Source organism: Sciurus vulgaris (genome assembly GCF_902686455.1).
Source record: "Sciurus vulgaris genome assembly, chromosome: 15".
Lineage (NCBI taxonomy): Eukaryota > Metazoa > Chordata > Mammalia > Rodentia > Sciuridae > Sciurus > Sciurus vulgaris.
Window position 1 is genome coordinate 51,848,390 of NC_136476.1, and position 17,985 is coordinate 51,866,374.

General features: G+C 47.3%; 2 protein-coding genes across 6 annotated transcripts; both read right to left on the minus strand.

The window, feature by feature from the left end:
- Positions 1 to 5,446: 5,446 nt before the first annotated feature.
- On the minus strand, positions 5,447 to 7,638 carry RPP25L (ribonuclease P/MRP subunit p25 like; the record flags this gene model as incomplete). The annotated part of the gene is made up of 1 exon (XM_079111803.1): positions 5,447 to 7,638. The coding sequence occupies one exon, from the start codon at positions 7,636 to 7,638 to the stop codon at positions 7,147 to 7,149; it is 492 nt and encodes a 163-aa protein (XP_078967929.1). The 3' UTR covers positions 5,447 to 7,146.
- DCTN3 (dynactin subunit 3) lies at positions 7,552 to 17,722 on the minus strand. Of its 5 annotated transcripts, none has more exons than XM_079111799.1 (9): positions 17,568 to 17,722; positions 15,859 to 15,943; positions 15,110 to 15,196; positions 12,515 to 12,598; positions 11,299 to 11,357; positions 10,614 to 10,699; positions 8,784 to 8,861; positions 8,457 to 8,567; positions 7,552 to 7,674 (listed from the first exon to the last, which is right to left on the minus strand). In XM_079111799.1, the coding sequence occupies exons 1-9, from the start codon at positions 17,661 to 17,663 to the stop codon at positions 7,665 to 7,667; spliced, it is 696 nt and encodes a 231-aa protein (XP_078967925.1). In that variant the 5' UTR covers positions 17,664 to 17,722; the 3' UTR covers positions 7,552 to 7,664. The 5 variants fall into 5 exon arrangements, with proteins under 5 accessions (XP_078967925.1, XP_078967924.1, XP_078967926.1 ...); XM_079111798.1 differs by having other exon boundaries at positions 8,784 to 8,864; XM_079111800.1 differs by lacking the exon at positions 8,784 to 8,861.
- Between the last annotated feature and the right edge of the window lie 263 nt (positions 17,723 to 17,985).

The window sequence follows — 17,985 nt, forward strand, 5'->3', positions numbered from 1 at the left end:
GGCCTTTTCCTCAGCTTATGCCCCTCTGCCTTCTGGGGTTGACTCTCCCTCAGCATCACTCCTGCCAACAGTGCATACACAAACACACACACACACACACACACACACACACACACACACGCATGCACACACACTCGAACTCTGGTAAGCAGGGAGTGCTGAGAAATGGTGGGAAGGAATAATGCTCACTCTGGCTCCAGAGCAGAGGAAACCACTCAGCAACACTCCTATCTGAGGACACATGAAATGGTCACATTGAGAGCGGCTGACTTGTAGGATAAGCTGACAGATCTTCTAACAGAGAGGAACCTAAGATGCAGGGGCCTCCATATGGAAGCTGACAGAAACCCTGATTCCAGCCAGAATAATCAGAAGAGCTAGAATAGTGCACAGAGAAGACCCAGGAACAGAGAGATTGTGGCAGCTTCTATGGTAAGGAAGAGTGTTTAGGCCCAACAGCCTTTCAGAGTGCCAGGTATTGAATGCCCTTGTGGCCCAAGATGAACTTCTCCAGGGCCTGCTCTGGTCATAATTTTGGCCTCACCATCTTCCTGCAGGTCCCTCCAGAAGCCTCCTCATTGCTGTTTCTGCCCTGTGCTCCCAATTCACTCTGCACACTGTAGCATCCAGAGATCTCACTCTAAAACACAATCTGATATTTACCTTACTTCCCCTTCAGAGCCTTCAGTGACTCCATCACCCCCATGACAAAGTCCAAGCTTCCTGGCCAGACTACAGGCTTCCAGTTCAGTCCCTGCTCACCTCTCAGCCTCATTCTCATGTGCCCTGTCTTGAACTTCATGCTTCAGTGATCATATCCATGCTTCTCACCTCTATGCCTTGGCTTATTCCTTCCCTTCACCCGAAATGTCCTATCCACATCTCTCCTAACTATTCTTCAAGATTTTACACAGACATCACTTCCTTTTCTGCTTTGATTGTCCTCAAAGACTGAATTGGGGACCCTGACTCCTGCAGGAATGAGCTTTCCTAATCTCTGTACCTCTTACAACTCAGTCACACTCCTATTAAAAGGCAAAATAGTGACATGATCTATATATGTGTCTTACATATATAACCCCACATGGGGTTAGAAGTTCTGAGCCCAAGGACTATCTTTGTCGCACCATGGATGATTGTTAGCTGTTTGTTGAATAACAAGAGGTTACCAAACCCATTGAGGGCCCAATTTCAAGCCTGGATTGTATCTTCTCTGTGTCTAGGGCCTCTAGGAACCTCTGCACAGACCCTACAAAGGGAAGGGATGGGCTATCCCTTTGCAAATGCTACCATCTTGTGGCCATATCCAACAGTGCAGCCAGAATAACACCTATCCAAAGCAAAGAGAAAAGTGGGAGCCTGCTGCCCGGCAAAATGAGGTCAGATTGCAGAGCTACAGAATGGGGTCCAGTCAGGTAGTAAGGAGTAGGGAGGTAGGCCCTGAAGGAGTTTTCAGAGGCTAGCTCTGGTGTACTCTGAATACTCTTGATGAGTTCCAAGCAGACAGAATGACAAGGGCAAAGAAAAGCTTAACGGTGCTTGGGAAGGATGAGGCATTCATGTGGTCAGAATCCAGGGTCCAAGGAGACCAGGCCAAAGATGGACTGAGTCACAGGTGGCAGTCAAACATCAGGATCCTTTCAGACCAGTGAACAAAGTTGAATCTTGTCCTTTCATCTGGGAATTGAAAGCTACGGGAGCAGAGGATTGACAGGATCAGATTTGTGTATGTGGCTACTTAGTATTTATTCATTCACTTGTTTGATATTTATTGAATACCTACTATGTGCCAAGTAATGTTCAAGATTCTTAGGTTTTATCAGTGAATAAAACAAAGACCCCTGTCCTTTTGAACTTACATTCTCATTTGGGGAAGACAATAAACAAAAATAGTATTTTTAAGAAGTAAATTATATTTAGAAGGTCAAAACTACAATTAAGCTGGGCATGGTGGTGCAAGGCTGTAACCCCAGTGCTCCAGGAGCTGAGGCAAGAGGATCGCAAGTTCAAAGCCAGCTTCAGCAAAAGAGAGGTGCTAAGCAACTCAGTGAGACCCTGTCTCTAAATAAAATACAAAATGGGGCTGGGAATGTGGCTCAGTGGTCAAATGCCCCTGAGTTCAATTCCCAGTACCCAAAAAACAAAACAAAACAAAAAGTTACATTGTAAAAAGCAGGGTAAGAGAGAACTAAAGTGTTGGCCTATAATTTTTATTTTATTATTTTTAAATATTTTTAGTTGTAGATTGACACAATATCCTTATTTATTTTATGTGGTGCTGAGGATGGGACCCAGTACCTCACCCATGAGAGGCAAGCACTCTACCCCTGGGCTACAGCCCCAGTCCCTGGCCTGTAATTTTAAGTGGAGTGGACAGATAGTCTTCATTTAGGTGACATTTTAGCAAAGACTTAGAGGAGGGAGATAATCATACAGGTCTCTGGGCAAGAGCGTTCTAAACAAAGGAACAGCTAGTAGCTTGGTTTGGAGGAGTGATCAAGGAAAGTAGAGCAGGGAAATCACTCAGGAGGCTGTTGCAAGATACTGAGGGGCACAAACCAACACAGGCTGTGCAGATGGAGATCTTGGAGGCAAAACTGGCAGGACTTGGTACCTGCCTGGGTGTGGGAAGCATGTAATACTTCTGGACATACTATATATTCCATTTCAAGGATAACTAATATGAGGCTATACATGCCACCTCTAGGGCAAGTATGAGAATGATCAACACATTCCATCCTGGATGACTCCATTGCCCACCTGGATGCTCCTCCCCTGCCCCTGCCTCCTAATTCTTTAACTTGATGTTCAGTGACTTTTTCTCCAGTCTACCCACCGTGGATATACCCTCATGCCCACAAACGAATCCTATCAGCTTTTAATACTCTCAAACATCCCGATTCCTCCATCTTATTCACTGTTATGGGTTGAATTGTGTTCCATCCCACCAAAAAAAAGATATGACATCCTAACTCATGGTATGTCAGAATGTGATCTTATTTGGAAATAGGGTCTTTATAGATGTAATCAAGTTCCAATGAAAGGTGGGCCCTTATCCAATATACCTGGTGTTACAAGAAAGAGAATTTGGACAGATAGACACAAAAGGAGTAGGGTACAGAGATGCACAGGGAAACTGTCACACGAAGACAGAGAGCTGAAGTGGTACGTCTATAAGCCAAGAATATCAAAGATTGTTGGCAAACCATCAAAAATGAGGAGGCAAGGAAGGATTACCCAATAGGTTTCAGGAGAATGGCCCTGCTAACGCCTTTATTTTGGATGTCTGGCCTCTGGATCCTTGAAACAATAAATTCTGTTGTTCTAAGCTATCCAGTTTTTGGTACTTTGTTACAGAAGCCTCAAAAAATAGTTCCAATATTCCTCCCCTTCTATGGCACTCCATCTCACTCCTCTTCAGACATCTTCATGAGGACCTCCAGGCCACTGACCCTTGTACCCTTCCTATTATTTCCCTCCCAACCCAGTGTGGATGCCTTGGTCCGTCACTACACCCACTCTTCTGCTAGCCTCCTTATCATTTTGTCATTTCTGACTATCTTAACCTCAGTCTGGAAGAACCCAACAGTCCTCCTTCTGAGTCTTCACTTGTACTGAGTGCTGCTGGAGCTTAGAAACCCCTACTGATGATGCTACAGTTTCATGGTCACCAGCCTACACTGGGATTTTAGCCCTTTCTGGTCATCTTCCTGTATCCCCACCCTTGTCACCTCTCCCAATTACAACTACCTCATACTTCCTTCCCACTGGTTTCCTTGCCCCACCCTCAGCTATAGAGTGAACTCCTGCTTCATGAAGATAGAGCCTCCAGAACTCCCTTGTGCCCTATCTTCACTCTACACCTTTCTGCATACTTGCCCATCCTTGACTCCTTCCCTCCTGTTACAGGAGTCATCTCTCCTCCAACTTCCTGAGTTATCTCCACTTCCTCACCTTCTGTGCCAAGGCAAAGTTTTTTCTAAGAAATTACAGACGCAGAAGCTACACTGCAGTGGATAAAGGAGAAAGCAGGAAATGGAGAATTATACCCAATTCTTGTACCCTCCTAAGCTTGGTCAAGCTTTCTTACACCAAAGGTCTCACTTCTCTTTCTGCCTCTCTCTGACATTGTGCCTGAAGGCCCCAGCTGGGCCCTTTAGAGACTAAGGGGAAGGAAAAATGCCCCCATTATCAGTAGCCATCCATCCCTCCCTATCTGTAGTCTATTTCCTGATTCTCTGAACAGCAGGTTCTGGTTTTCTCAAGGAATTTTGACTCCAGCTGTGTTCCTCCATACTTCCTCTCATCATTTTGGGGGCCCTAGGTGGTGCCTCAGTGAAGAGCAGACCAGTTAGGAGTCCCTCCTGGGGCTCCAGAGCTTGCAATGCCACCTTCCTGAATCACTCCTTCAGCACAGGTCACCATGCTTATTCCATGTGATCTCTCCACCTTGCCACAGCAAAATGGATCAGGATGGGATGCTGAGCCACAGGTGTGTAGGTCTGCAAGACAGTGTGGTTCCAGAGTTCTGAAGACCCTATGATACTGAAAACTGCTGATGGAGGAAGAGAGATAAGATACTCAGAGAAAAATATAGAAGCTAAGAAAGGGTAAAAATTCTGAGTTACAGAACCTTTGGATTTGCCATTTTCGAGTGTCTGGAATTGTCATCTCAGTTTTCAAAGTCCTGGTCCCACTGGCAGGACATGTATGTGATGACTCTTTAGTAGAAATGATGACCTACAAAGTCTAGTGTATATGTGGGTAAGAGAGGAATTTTTAAAAGTACATTGAAAATTAAGCTGTGAAGTGTTAGAACTCTTAAAGTATACTCATATGCCTTAATTATAATTGCAGATCCTTGTCATTTTGCTGTTCAAAAATAACTGGTGTGTATTCTGGTGTCATTTAATCCACTTTCAACGTTACTGCACAAATATCATATACTGACATAGTGGCACACATGTGTACTCTGGATGCTGAGGCAGGAGAATGGCAAGCAAGTTCGAGGCTAATCTGGGCAATTTAGCAAGATCCTATCTCAAAATAAAAAGGGATGGGGATGCAGCTCATTTCTAAGAGTGCTTCTGGGTTCAATTCCTATTACAGCTACACACACACAAATTGTCATATATTTAAACTGCATCTTACTTATTTTTATATTAGGAACTAAAATTAAAAAAAAAAAAAAAAAATTCCTAGGCCGGATGTGGTAGTACATGCTGTAATCTCAGTGATTTGGGAGGCCAAGGCAGGAGGATCAAGGAAGTTTGAAGATAGTCTCAGCAACTGCTAACCACTTATTAAGACCCAATCTCAAAATAAAAAATAAAAAGGGTTGGGGATGTGGTTCATTGGTTAAAAACCCATGGGTTCTATTCCTAGTACCAAAAAAAAGAAAAAAGAAAAAGAAGGAAACTTTTTTGGTGGAGGGAGAGGTAATGAGGATTGAACTCAGGGGTACTCAACCACTAAGCCACATCTCCAGCCCTATTTTGTATTTTATTTAGAGGCAGGTCTCACTGAGTTGCTTAGCACCTCGCTGTTGCTAAGGTTGGCTTTGAACTCATGATCCTCCTGCCTCGGTCTCTGGAGCCACTGGGATTACAGGTGTGCATCACTGCACCCCTGAAGAAAACTTAGATGAAAGGAGAATGGTCAGGCAGTGGCTGTCTGCAAGACATCTGAATCACTACAGCAGCCATAATCAATTTCAGGGGTGAAATGCTTCATAACTCCATGCATCTGAAGGGACTGATGGGGCAGCCAGAGGTTCTCTCTCTTAATATTCCTGGAATTCTTATCACCTGCCCCTCAACCAGGATGCTCACATCATGCAGGGCTCATCTATCTTGGAAGGCAAAGGATGCAGTATTTAAAGTTCTGACCATGGTCTGCTGGCTTTCTGGTGACCTTATCCCTCCTTATTAAGGTCTACAATCCCACCTGCCTGGTATCAGAAAAATATTTCAACACCCTCAAATTCCTACTATAATATAAGCTCACAAGACTCCCAAATTTCTGCTTTCCTTATGACTGCACACCCAAGCTGCTGGACACATTGGAGAAAATCTCAAGATCCATGGGAAACCCAACTGATTCAATTCTTTGGAGCCGACCACTGCCCACAATCCTGCCCTAATGCCCATAGCCCCCTGTCTACTGATAGAACCTTCACCTCTTTCATCCCCCTGATCTCACCATGGTGAGTCTGAGTCAAAGGTCAAGGTGAGGCAGAAAAAGAATGGGAAAGGGTAAAAAGGCAAGTATGAGACCTAAAGAAAGATGTGGAACTGAGGTATTTTTTAAGAATACCTCAGGAAAGAGCATACTTACAAACTGAGTCAATTATATTAATAGTTAACATTATAGCACTAGCTGCTCAAGTGTTATCTAAGTGTCATATGTATATCTCTTTATTTAATTCTCATAACAACCCTATGAGGTAAACACTATTATGTCCCCATTTTGTGGATGAGAACACACCACAGTACACAACAGTAACTTGTTCAAGGTCAAAAGGTAGTTAAGTTTCAAGTGGCAGAACAAGGATTCAAACCCAGACAAGCTGGTGCCTGAGTCCATGAGCCCACTGTAACATATGCCACAGATGGAAATATCTGAGCTTGCAAATTCCCTAAACTAGTTCAAAGTGGGTGGCAAACAGCCACCCAAAGGCCTATACAGATTCAGGTCACTGCTTCAGGATTCTTATTGACTAAATCCTCCCAACACCATCCTGAGCCTACCCTTCCTCTGTCTCCAGTCCATTAGCTCTCAGGTGGCAAAAGGCAGGCAGGGACTTCCATTCCTTTTCTCCCACTTCCACACAGCAGGCCAAGGCTCATATGACAAATGGGCAGAACCTTTATTTCCTAACTCTATCCTTGGACCTCTATTAGGAGGAAGATCAGATGTACTGTAGGCTGAATGTGAAGCCCTTCTCAAACAATCCAGAAATCTGGAGAGACCCCACAGATGGCATTCTTCATAGTAGTTCTTTCTCATAGGCCAGAGGGAAGGGGCAGCAGGACTTCTGTGGATTCAAGCTTTGTTAGGAATGTTGAGCAGTCGAAAGGGGTTCTCAGAAAAGGCACAGCCATCTCAGATGTCCAGGTCTAGAGAACAGCCTGGTTCAGCAAATATTCAGGACCGGGTGTCTCGAGGCCTTCTTCGAGGTCGGGGGCCACAACTGGAGCTGGGCATGGAGCCCAGGCCAGGGGGTGCCCCTGGGGGCTGGTAGCCACACTCACTAGGGTCCAGGGGGTCCCGGCTGAGCAGTACCCACACTGCAGGCACATTGCGACGTACTGTGAGGGGGTCTAGGCCTGTGTCAGGTGAATTTGGGACCCAGCTGTCCTCAGTCTGCAGGAAACGCAGTTTGGTAAGCTGGTGCAGGCCTGGAACCCGCCGTTTGACAATCTCTGCGCAGCTGACAGCCTTCCCTGCAGCCCGGCCAGAACCAGAGAACACCACATGTCGTGCACTGCCTCCCTCCAATCGACCCAGTGCCAGTCCCAGCAGGTTTCGAATTTTGCTGCCATCTCGGACCCGCATCTCCAGGGTATCAGGAGGTAGCTGGGGCATTGGAGAAGGTGCTGGGAGCTCTACAGAGCCAGCTTTCCGGTAGTGCTCCATCCTGCTTGCTTTGGTTTCTGTGAATCTCACTGCCCACTGCAGGGAAGTATTAGATGAGTGGTAGGCAATGTGGCCCCGCCCTCCCCCGCCATTCTCCATCATTCCCTCCACCCCCATTGGGTATGGCCCTTTTTCTCATCCCAGACTTCCCAGGAATAGTGTCACACCCCTCATTCCCAGGCTTCTCAGACCAGGAACCATGTCTACCTCACCTTGGGAAGAGGCTTACCCCTTATACGCCCTCCTCTTCCTCTAGACAGGGCTACAATATACCCCTCTTCCTCACAAATCTGAAGTCCCTGAGACAGGATCAAATTTCCAAGCACTGGGTTCTTTGGGCTGGGGCCAGATCCCATTATTCCAAACTCCTTAGGACTGGGAGGGAGCCCCAACCCCTATTCTGGGCTTCTTAAGGCAGGGCCCAGAACCCTTACCGTGGCTCTCTAAAAACAAGACTGAGAGCTCTTTATCAGGTACAGGAGGAGGCAATCCCCTTAATTTTGAGCTCCCAGAGAACAGGGCCAAGACTGTTTGACCCAGGTTCCTCGGGACACAGCAAGAACTCTTACCCAATGCTTCCCAAGACAGAACCGAAACCTCGCCGGGATCCCTAGGGCAGGGTTAAGCAGCCTTCGCCCCGTATCGGGGTCAATCTACAGCAACCCAGATCACTCAGAAACTCAGGAGCAGAGGCTCGAGAGGAGGGCTGCGTCAGCCAATCCTGGCCAGCCTCGGCCGTCTCCATTGCCACGGCCCGCTTCCAGGTCCCGCGGGCCACTGCAGCTAGCGTCCCCACCCTGCTGGTACCTGGATCTCACCTCCGCAACCCGGGAGGGATCACACTCGATCCTCGCAGCGCAACCAAGATGGCGCGCGAGCCGGGAGTGCGCCGAGCCGGCGGGGCCGCGCACGCCGTACGAGGGCGGAGCCTGAGAGAAACCGAGGAGGAGCTTAGGCCCGCCAAGCGAGCGGAGCTAGGTCGTGCGGACTGGGAACACAAGCGCGGTCTCCGCAGATACATCCGGGACAGGGGCGCCCCAACGGGGCCAAGAGGGCCCTGAGCGGGAGGGGAGGTGCCACCTGAGGAGTCCTGCGTTTGAAGAATAAGGGGCTTGGTCCTTAAAAGATGGGAGGGCGGGCTTTACCTGTTGGACACTGCGGAAGCAGAGGTGAAGCTTGCGAACAGGAGGTTCGGTTTGGAGTGGATGCTACTGCTGCTACTGCTACTGCTACTGCTGCTGCTGCTGCGCGGGCGACAACCTTAGTTACCAAGTGCTGAGCTTTGACCTCATCCTGTGGGCACTGGCGAACTAGTTTTTTTTTTTTTTTTTAGTTGTAGATGGACACAATATCTTTATTTATTCGTATGTGGTGCTGAGGATTGAACCCAGTGCCTCACATGTGCGAGGCAAGCTATCCACCTCTGAGCCACAACCCCAGCCCTATCGGGGTTTTTGACAGGGGTCAATCGAACCAGTTTGTGTTTAGCTCTCTAGCGGCAGCAGAGGATGGCGTGTGAAGTGGGGCTGCAGTTGGCATGACCCTGGGAAGGGGCTGTACCACATACAACCCGATAGCAGCCTCACAGGGCTCCTGGCCACGGGGATCCAGGGGCGTGTCCACAGAACCTAGTGCAATACCCAGCGAAGAGCAGGCATTCAAATATTTGTTAGATGATTTGTTGAAACCATGAACCACAGAAATGGCAGTGGGAATGGAGAAAAGATTAAATTGAGAGATACTGGCAGGTAGTTATGGTGAATAGTTGACAACTGTTTGAATGGAAAAGTAGTCTAGTAGACTGCCAGGTTTCAGACCAGTTTGGACACGCTGAATTCCAGGAGCCAGTGAGACCACATGGGTGGCGGATGGCCAGCAGGCAGTTGGTAAGCAATCTGGAGCCAAATTACTCCCTGAGACCACAAGGAGGCAGCACTTAGCGGAGTGTGGTGCCCACTTCAGTTGCTCCCCTGCAGGGCTTTCCCAACTTCCCCTCTCAGAGCTTAAAACATCCAGATCTCTTGGGCTCTCCCTACGCAGCAAATGGCACCACGCAGGCTCCCAAGAGAGAAATTTCAAGGTTTCTCTCTGCATTTGCACATATTGCTCCCTTGGCTTGGAAAGTCCCTGCATTATCACCCTTCAGGGCTGCTGCCTGTTCCATAGCTCGTTCTTTGAGCCTGAAAGATCTTGTGCATACCTGGTAGCACTACGTATTGCTTGACTATATCCCTCAACATCCTGTGTCCTCAATACCTGGCATGGCATATAACTTTTAGAGGGTACTTGGTAAATGTAAGATAAATGGATGCACAAAGGAATGTTCCATTCACATCAATCAAATGAGAGCCTTCATCTTGAGAGCTCTACATCTCCCAGAAAGCCAGACTAGGATAAGAATAGTTTCCAGTCCAATCACTAGGGAGGTTGACAGCTCTGCCTTCCATCACCCGCATCCTCACCACCAAGCATATCCTAGACCAGAAGCTGGTACACTCCTCCAGTAATCTCTATAGTTTATTGTCACTGGAATAAATACACCGATGGGGGGGATGCAAAAAAACATAACTGCCAGGTAACCTGATATCTGTCCTCAGAGCCCAACCTGAGTGCAGACAGGTGGTCCTTACATCTCATAAATACAAATCTGCCTCTGCCTTCTTATAGACAGGTTGGCTCAGGGCCCTCCTGGTTGCCCTGACCAGCCCTGTGATGGGGAGCAGCTGTCACTCTTCTGCTGGCTTCACTTGCTTGGCAGCCTCTAGCTGGCAAAGCAGCTCATCCCACTGCACGAATTGCTTAGAAAGAAGCACTGTCTGGTCACAGGTCAAGGAGATGACAGGAGTCTTATTGAGGGAGTGATTTTGCATCTGCCAAAAGTAGGGATGGGGAAGCAGGGAATCGACAGGTTGGTTGGGATGGGAGGAGAGACCTAGAGATGGAACAAAAGGATAGAGCTTGGGGAGAGCACCTACTGGGGTCTAGCTGAGCAGAAGGATACGGTTTTGTTGTATTCCTCCAGGAGAGCCTTGGACTCTTCAGTGATCTCCGCACACTTGTCCTGTAGGGCCAAAGTGGTAGAAAAAGGATATGGGCAAAGTCCTATCTCTCACTAAACTTATTCCCCACATAGCCTAGTGAAGGTGAAGTTTATACCTAGAACAAAAGGAGCAAAATGCTAAAGGGGCACTTTCAGGCCTTAGGATGGGTGCCTTAACAGAAGTCCAAATTATGAAAGGGGAGGTGGGCCACACACTTAAGAAAACATTCTGTCTAGTATATGTGTCCTCCTTCTGAACCCTCTTTGAACTTGAAACTAAGAACCGAAGATAGAAAAAAGAAGAAAGAAAGAAAAGAGAGGAGGGAGGAGAGAGAGAGGGGGAGAGCAATCCTCCACTCATAATCGAGGACATACCATTCTCAGGAATTCTTGGGCACCTCCCAATTTCAACCTTCTGTTTCAGAATAGCTCTATGGCTGGGAGGCAGGAGGCCTGGATGTAGCCCTAGACAAGTCCCTTCCCTGCTCTAGGGCATATGGAAAGTAAAGGACAAACCTCTGAAGTGTCAAAAGAAGGGCCTAAGGCATGCTTCCCCAGGTAGGAGGAGTGTGGATGAGGTGCCTTACCATCTCTACCTTCCCTTTCAGTCCTCCTCATACCTGCTGCTGGATGTGGATCTGGGCCAAGTGCTGCAGGCGGGCGGCATGCTCAGGAACGGCTGTAAAACACATCGCACACTGCCCGATGATGCTTGTGCCCTCCCCCGGGACTGCTCAATAGTCTATTAGGTCTTCGGCAGGATTAGAGTATTGAGTGGAGAAGCTAAACAAACGCCAGGCTTCATCGACCGCTATAGCTGGAGGTGGTGGTGGGGCTCCCTGCCTGACCCAGTCTTAGTCCAGGACCCATAGGGAAGGGAAAACACAGGTGCCAAGGAGAAGACAAAATTTTGGGGCTCCGAATGTTACCCCCTACCACTCAAATGCTATGAACATGGCCTGGTAAAGAGAGTTTTTGTTTGTTTGTTTTTGGTTTGGGGAATTAAACCCAGCAGTGCTTTCCAAGTCCTTTTTATTTTGAGGGTCTTGCTAAGTTGCTAATGGTCTTGCCAGAGCTGCTGAGGCTCATCTCAAACCTGCAATCCTCTTGCCTCAGCCTCCCAAGTTGCTGGGATTATATGCATGTGCCACCATGTCCAGCAAAGAGTACTTCGACTATCATAGGATCTGTCCCTTTGCCCTCAGCCCAGCAGCCCAGGTCTCTTTGGCTTTGGGAACGGGGAGCCGGCAAGTGGGCTGAGGAGGAATGCCAGGTCCCTAAACTGGCCACCTGGAATCTAACATCCAGAACCTTGACCACCATGTTGGGACAGCAGCTTAAGGCTGTCAGATACTCAGCAAGTAGCTGATCAGGAGCAGGAGGGGGAGTTGGAAAAAATACCTCCGGAGACAGACAAGATGGATATCTGGATTCAATTAAAGCCACTGTCTGCTTGTCAAACCCCAGGCCCAGGGACTCTCTCAGAAGTGCAGCAGGAAGAATTCATATCCCTGGCAGGGGCTCTGACTGTAAAATCAGGGCTCTGCAGCAATCTGAAGAGAGAGACTGAGGGGTGGGGTAGAAAGCAGAGTTGGGGGCTGCTTGAGCATGTGTTAAGTATACTCAGGCCCAAATTACCTGAGTTCTTGAAACTAAGCTCTCCATCCTGAGAATTTTAATTCTAGTAGAGATGGCAATAAGACAAGTAAGCCCCGGGGTGGGGATAAAGAAAAGGAGTGGACCCAGCCTAAACCCAGGGAGTCTGAGGCATAGGGAAGTCTTGCTCATCCACCCCTCCCCAAGCAGAACAGTGGAGCTGAAGCCCCAAAGAAGTACCTTTGATGGGAGCACTGTCCAACATGGGTACCAGGTTGTCCACCTGCTCCAGGAGTGCAACTTGGGAGAGAATAAACTGTTCCTCTGAAGCATAAAGAAAAGACAGTGGAATTGAAGCAAGTCCCAGCACTGTTACTTCAGTGCAAGAGGTCAAGCACCTGGCGGGAGTCAGGGTTGGGCAGCAAACCTACCCACTGCCTCCCTTCTCTAGGTGCACATTCCCATCCTGCCCTACCTCTCCTGGATGTCTTGTCTGACCTATCTTGAGTCCAAGGAGTCTCTCAACCTCTCCAAATCCCATCTTTCTCCAAGTTTTAATTCCAAAGCCTCTTTTCTTTTCTTTCTTTCTTTCTTTCTTTTTTTTTTTTTTTTGTTGAGGTACTAGGAATTAAGTAGGGATTAAGCCCAGAGCTATTCTACTATATCCTAGCCCTTTTGAGACAGGGTCTTACTAAATTGTCAAGGCTGGCCTTGAACTTAAAATTCTCCTGCCTCAGCCTCCTAAGTCACTGGGATTACAGGCTCCTAGGCCTCTTCTTCTAGCCTCCTATCAACAATTCCTTGCCTTCTAGATCACAGAAGACAAAAAGTACTTCAGACTTGGGTCCTCATACCAAAGGCCCCCAGGGAGGCGTACAGAGACATGTGACAGACTATACCAGGCAAGATCTGCTCAGTGGCTCTCAGAGGTAGAGAGAATACACATGGCAAGAGATCTGGGAAAGCAAAGAGAGAGGCTAGGAAGAAAATAGGACCTGGGCTGGGTTCTGTATACACAGGGGGTTTCAATGCACTGAAATCCTTGGAGTGGGAAGACATTCAAGAATGAGGACTATAGCTGGGCAGTGGTGCATAACTGTAATCCAAATGACTCTGAAGCCTGAGGCAGAAGTATTGCATGTTTGAGGTCAGTCTGGGCAATTTGGTAAGATTCTGCCTCAAAGATATAGGACAGGCATGGTGGCTCACATCTGTAATCCCCGTGGCTCTGGAGACTGAGGCAGATTGCAAGTTCAAGGTCAGCCTCAGCAACTCAGTGACACCCTGTCTCTAAATAAAATATAAAAAAGAACTGGGGATGTGGCTCAGTAGTTAAACAACCCTGGATTCAATCCCCAGTACCAAAAAAAAAACAGGGGGGGAAGATATAAAAGTGCTTGGGGTATAACTCAGTGGTAGAGTGCCCTGGGTTAAATCTCCAATATCATAAAAAAAAAAAAAAAAAAAGAAAGAAAAGAAAATGAAGGAAGGAAAGAAAGAAGAAGAGAGAGAGAGAGTGAGAGAGAAAGAGAGAGAGAGAAAGGAAGGAAGGAAGAAAGAAAGAGTGAGGACTATTACATGCAAATGATTAGAGGCAGGAGTGCTTGACAATTAATAAAGGAAAAAGAATTCAATTGGCTGAATAGGAAAAGGCAGAGCCCCAAAACCATAGCTGGATGGAAGGATAGTCCCTATAGACTAGAAGACCTTGGATGGCAGGCTAAAGAATTAGGATTTTATGCTAGCAAGGAGAGGAGACACTGCAGTTTGAAAGTAGGCAAGTGACATGCTGAAAATGTTTTGTGAAAATGAGACCAGACTAAGGCAAGAAGATGACTTGGGACACTGTAACTGCTTCCTGAGGCAGTGTCATAGGAAGAGAGGAGAGGCTGGGGTAAAAGTCAGTGCAGAGGGAGATCTCCTGAACCATAGCAATTGATCAGGAGCCTTTTGAGAGTCCTAATAGCCCCTCTCATCAGATGTGCCCCTCCTTACCCACTCTCAGTGTTACATTACCCACCTAGGTTACAAACTCAGGTCCCTGAAGTGGGAATTGCCTCCTCTTGCTCTTGTTGTGCCCATGAGGGCAGGACTTTCTGGTTCACCACTATAGGTCTCTCACCCAGGATAATGCTCGAATTCATAGTAGATAACCATTGAATATCTTGTTTCTCTCTCTCTCTCTCTCTCTCTCTCTTTGGGGGGTGAGGTGGGATGGGGTCAAGGGAACAGGGTCTCACTATGTTGCCCAGGTTGTCCTTGAACTCACAATCCTTCTGCCTCAGCCTCTGAAGTAGCTAGGACTACAGGTGCTTGCTACCATGCCCAGCTGAATATGTTCTGGATGAATGAACAAACAGAGGTGCTCAGAAATTCCTAGCTATGTAGTGGCTGACTGATATTTCTGCCTAGAACTCTGAAATACTGGAGATTTTTCACATGAAAGAAAAATGCTAAAACTCATGACAATATTCTCCTCTCTCCTGAATAACAATGGTCTCTGCCCCCATTTTTTCCTAGAAGATCTTCTATTCAGTGAGCAGAATGAGGAAGATTTGGAAGGAAAATTCTAGGGGTAGGCCATTGATAGAACACTGAGTGGCTCCCACTGTGGCTAGCACCATGGCCTGCAGCTCACCCAGAGGTATGCTGCTTTCAGTGCCTTCTACTGGATCCACAGATCATCTCAGGCTTCAGTTCAGAACCTGGCCAAAATCCCAGACAGCAACTTTCAGGGCTGTATCATGTCAAGATGGGAGAGGAAGACTATCTCTGTGCCCTATATCCCCACATCCAAGATCCTCAGGTGCATGTACACACATAGTCCAGAATTACCTGCTAAGATGAACTGCAACTTAGAGGCATCAGGCATGGCAATGCGGTCAATGTACTCAGGATCCAGGTATTTGATCAGGTCTTCAACTAGAAAAGTAGCAAGATAGAAAATAGAACTTGGCTAGAAACAGAACTCTGTCTTATAAAGTAAGTTTGGGGAACGGTCATCCTTGGAGGGAGCTTTGAATGAAGAGCTGACACACGTAGTGCTGCATCAGCAGCACCTACCAAGTTCCCTATTCCTCCTCCCTGTTTCTCCACTCTTACGATCTGCTGGCTGACCTCAGACTGTAGAGCTGGAAACACAATTGCTGCCACCACTCAGGGGTCCCCAGCACTGCCACTGATCCTCACCAAGGGTGGAAGGCTCCTTTCCTCCTTAATGCCAAACAAGCCAGAGCTTGCTCTGATTTCTAGTTACTAAGACAGTTACTAGCTGTGACATAACAGCCTAGTTGAACCAAGGCTGAGATTCTCAGTGCCTAATTTCTTTCCCTCCTTCACCAAGGGAAGCTTTCAGTAAGAGGTCTCATCTCATAACTTAAGACCCTGGCATGGGCTTGAGATTTATCTACAATGTAGAAAAGCATACTGCAATTCACTACTTTGGCAGGGAAACATCTTCACATTCTTTCTTTCTGTCTTCAAGGAATTACTCTAGTGACCTGCTGGCTGAAGGAGTAGAGTGAGGTTCCAGGAAGCACAGGTATGAAAAGTAGAGCTGGCAGGGACCCCATGGAAGCACTTACTCTTTTTGTACAGAATCTTCACCCTCTCCCTCTTACTGGCAATGTTCCCCAAAGCCACCTGCACCTTGACCAGACCATCAGCCACCTGTAAGGAAAGTGGAGGTTAATTCCAAGATATACCACCTGGCTCAAGGCTTGGAAGTAAAGAATCCTCATTCCCCTAGACTCCAAAACTTCTGAGTCCTAGTAATCTAGGTTGGTCCTCTTCTTTTGCATTAAAGAAGATGAAGCCTAGCTTCAGATAATCCTTAATATGAAAGGAAAAGAATCATGTACTTCTTGGGGAGTTTCAAGTCTGTTTCAGGAGACAATTAACTACTTTAGAGTTTATGGGGCACCAGCATATATTACATATTCCCTGGTTCCTAAATCCTTGGGCATGAGAAATGCAAATATCTTCATCCAGGTTTTCATTACCCCATGACTGGATGACTACCAGCTGCTGAACTGACTGGCCTACCTCTAGCTCCATCCCCTCCAAATCAACTCTAGTGTGGAGAATGGAAGAGTCTTGGAAGACATCTAGGATCCTAAAGATGGTCAATCCCTGTATTAGGGCATATAGAAAAGAATCAGGTTGTGGAGAAGTAGAGCACAGTTAAGAGCATATGGATTGAGTTTGAGATGTCTGCTGAATATCAAATGGAAAAGTGTGGAAGACAAATGGACATTAAATCAAGTTCTCAGAATAGAAATCTTAACCAGAGATACATATTTGAGACATAATGGCAAGTAAAGACTAACTGAAACTATGGAAGTGAATGGGCTGACCAAGGATTTAAGGGTAGAAGATGAGAATTTTTACTGTACAAGAGTTAAATAGAGAAGGAGGCTATGGAAGTGAATGAGTTCACCAGGGTCTTAGGGTAGTGAGTGCAGAATGCTAATATTCAAGGGACATATGTTGATAGGCAAATAAGACTGAAAGCAGCAGCCAGAGGGTAGAAGAAATATCAGGTAGGCTAGAGTCATAGAAGCCAAAGAGAAGAATGTTTTGGGAAGTTAGTTTTCAAGTGGGCACACAATCTGCTAGTGACAATCAATTTCACAAGTGTACAAACATACAGCACTATTTCTAATGCACTTAACTCCAGAATGCCTGACACTGCACCAGAAGTTATTCAGTAATTGGGCTTCCCATTGTAGAAATACGGCATTAGAGGGTACCCGGCTCTCAAACTTGTCAAAATTTAATCATTGGTGTGGGGTGATTGTCAGCATCTGAACACCCAGCACCCAGTCCCTGACACTCCTATTCTTGGCCTTCTCAGACATCACCTCTCACTCTTTACCACCTCTGCTCTGACTCCTTTGGGGTTCCATGAACCTCTACCTGCACAATTCATTTAGCAACTCACTACGCAGGGCTCCAAGGCGGCACTTCCATTGTGGACTTCATCTCCTATTGAAACTCTCATTAGTCAGTTTCTCAAGTGTGTCAGATCTCCCCAACTAGCCTGCAAGGGCGGGGCAGAGTCTTAGTTACACTTGTCACTGAACCCATCTCAAAAAGTCCTAACTATCCTCAGAGCCCACCATGGGAATGGGCCCTGAGGGTACAATCGGCTCCAAAAGATCCCCGACCTTTGTTATGTCAAAAGCTGGACTGTGGACGACAGGATTGGAGTGGTTGCATCCATCCCGAGTGCTGAACCAGTGGACTGCTCTTGCCCTGCAGCAGAAACGGACCACCGGACCCGGGCTCTCACCTTCCGCGTGCCGCGCGCCCCACTCGGCCCGTACACCCAGCGCTCCAGCTCCTCTACTCGGGCCTGTAGTCGCTGCACGTCCGTCAGAGCCGCCATCGCCACTACAGCCCCACCTCAACCGCGGAAGAGTCAGAGGGTGGGACATCCGCCCAAGGAGGAAGGATGGCCAATCCGAGTGCACGGATGGTCCTCCGGACAGGAAGTGACGCCATGATTCAACCTTTCAATGCCAGAAGTGACCAGACGGGGCAGGTGAAAGAAGTCAAAAGCTGTCTAGTTACCTAGGTAACGCTACCTGATCGTTCCCTACCCAGGCTTCCAATGCCTGGTTATCAAGATTTTTCCTTTCTTCTTCTAATTTCACACCAAAGAGTTTTCCCCGCCCCTTAATTTTGCAGGTATAAATACACCCACTATT

Coding starts and splice junctions, on each gene's coding strand:
- DCTN3 (XM_079111798.1), bottom strand. CDS start 17,663: ATGGCGGCTCTGACGGACGTGCAGCGACTACAGGCCCGAGTAGAGGAG. Junction 15,944..17,567: donor GGGCGCGCGGCACGCGGAAG/GTGAGAGCCCGG, acceptor CTTTCCTTACAG/GTGGCTGATGGTCTGGTCAA. Junction 8,865..10,613: donor TTCTGCTCAGCTAGACCCCA/GTAGGTGCTCTC, acceptor CAGCAGTAGCAG/TAGCAGTAGCAGCAGTAGCA.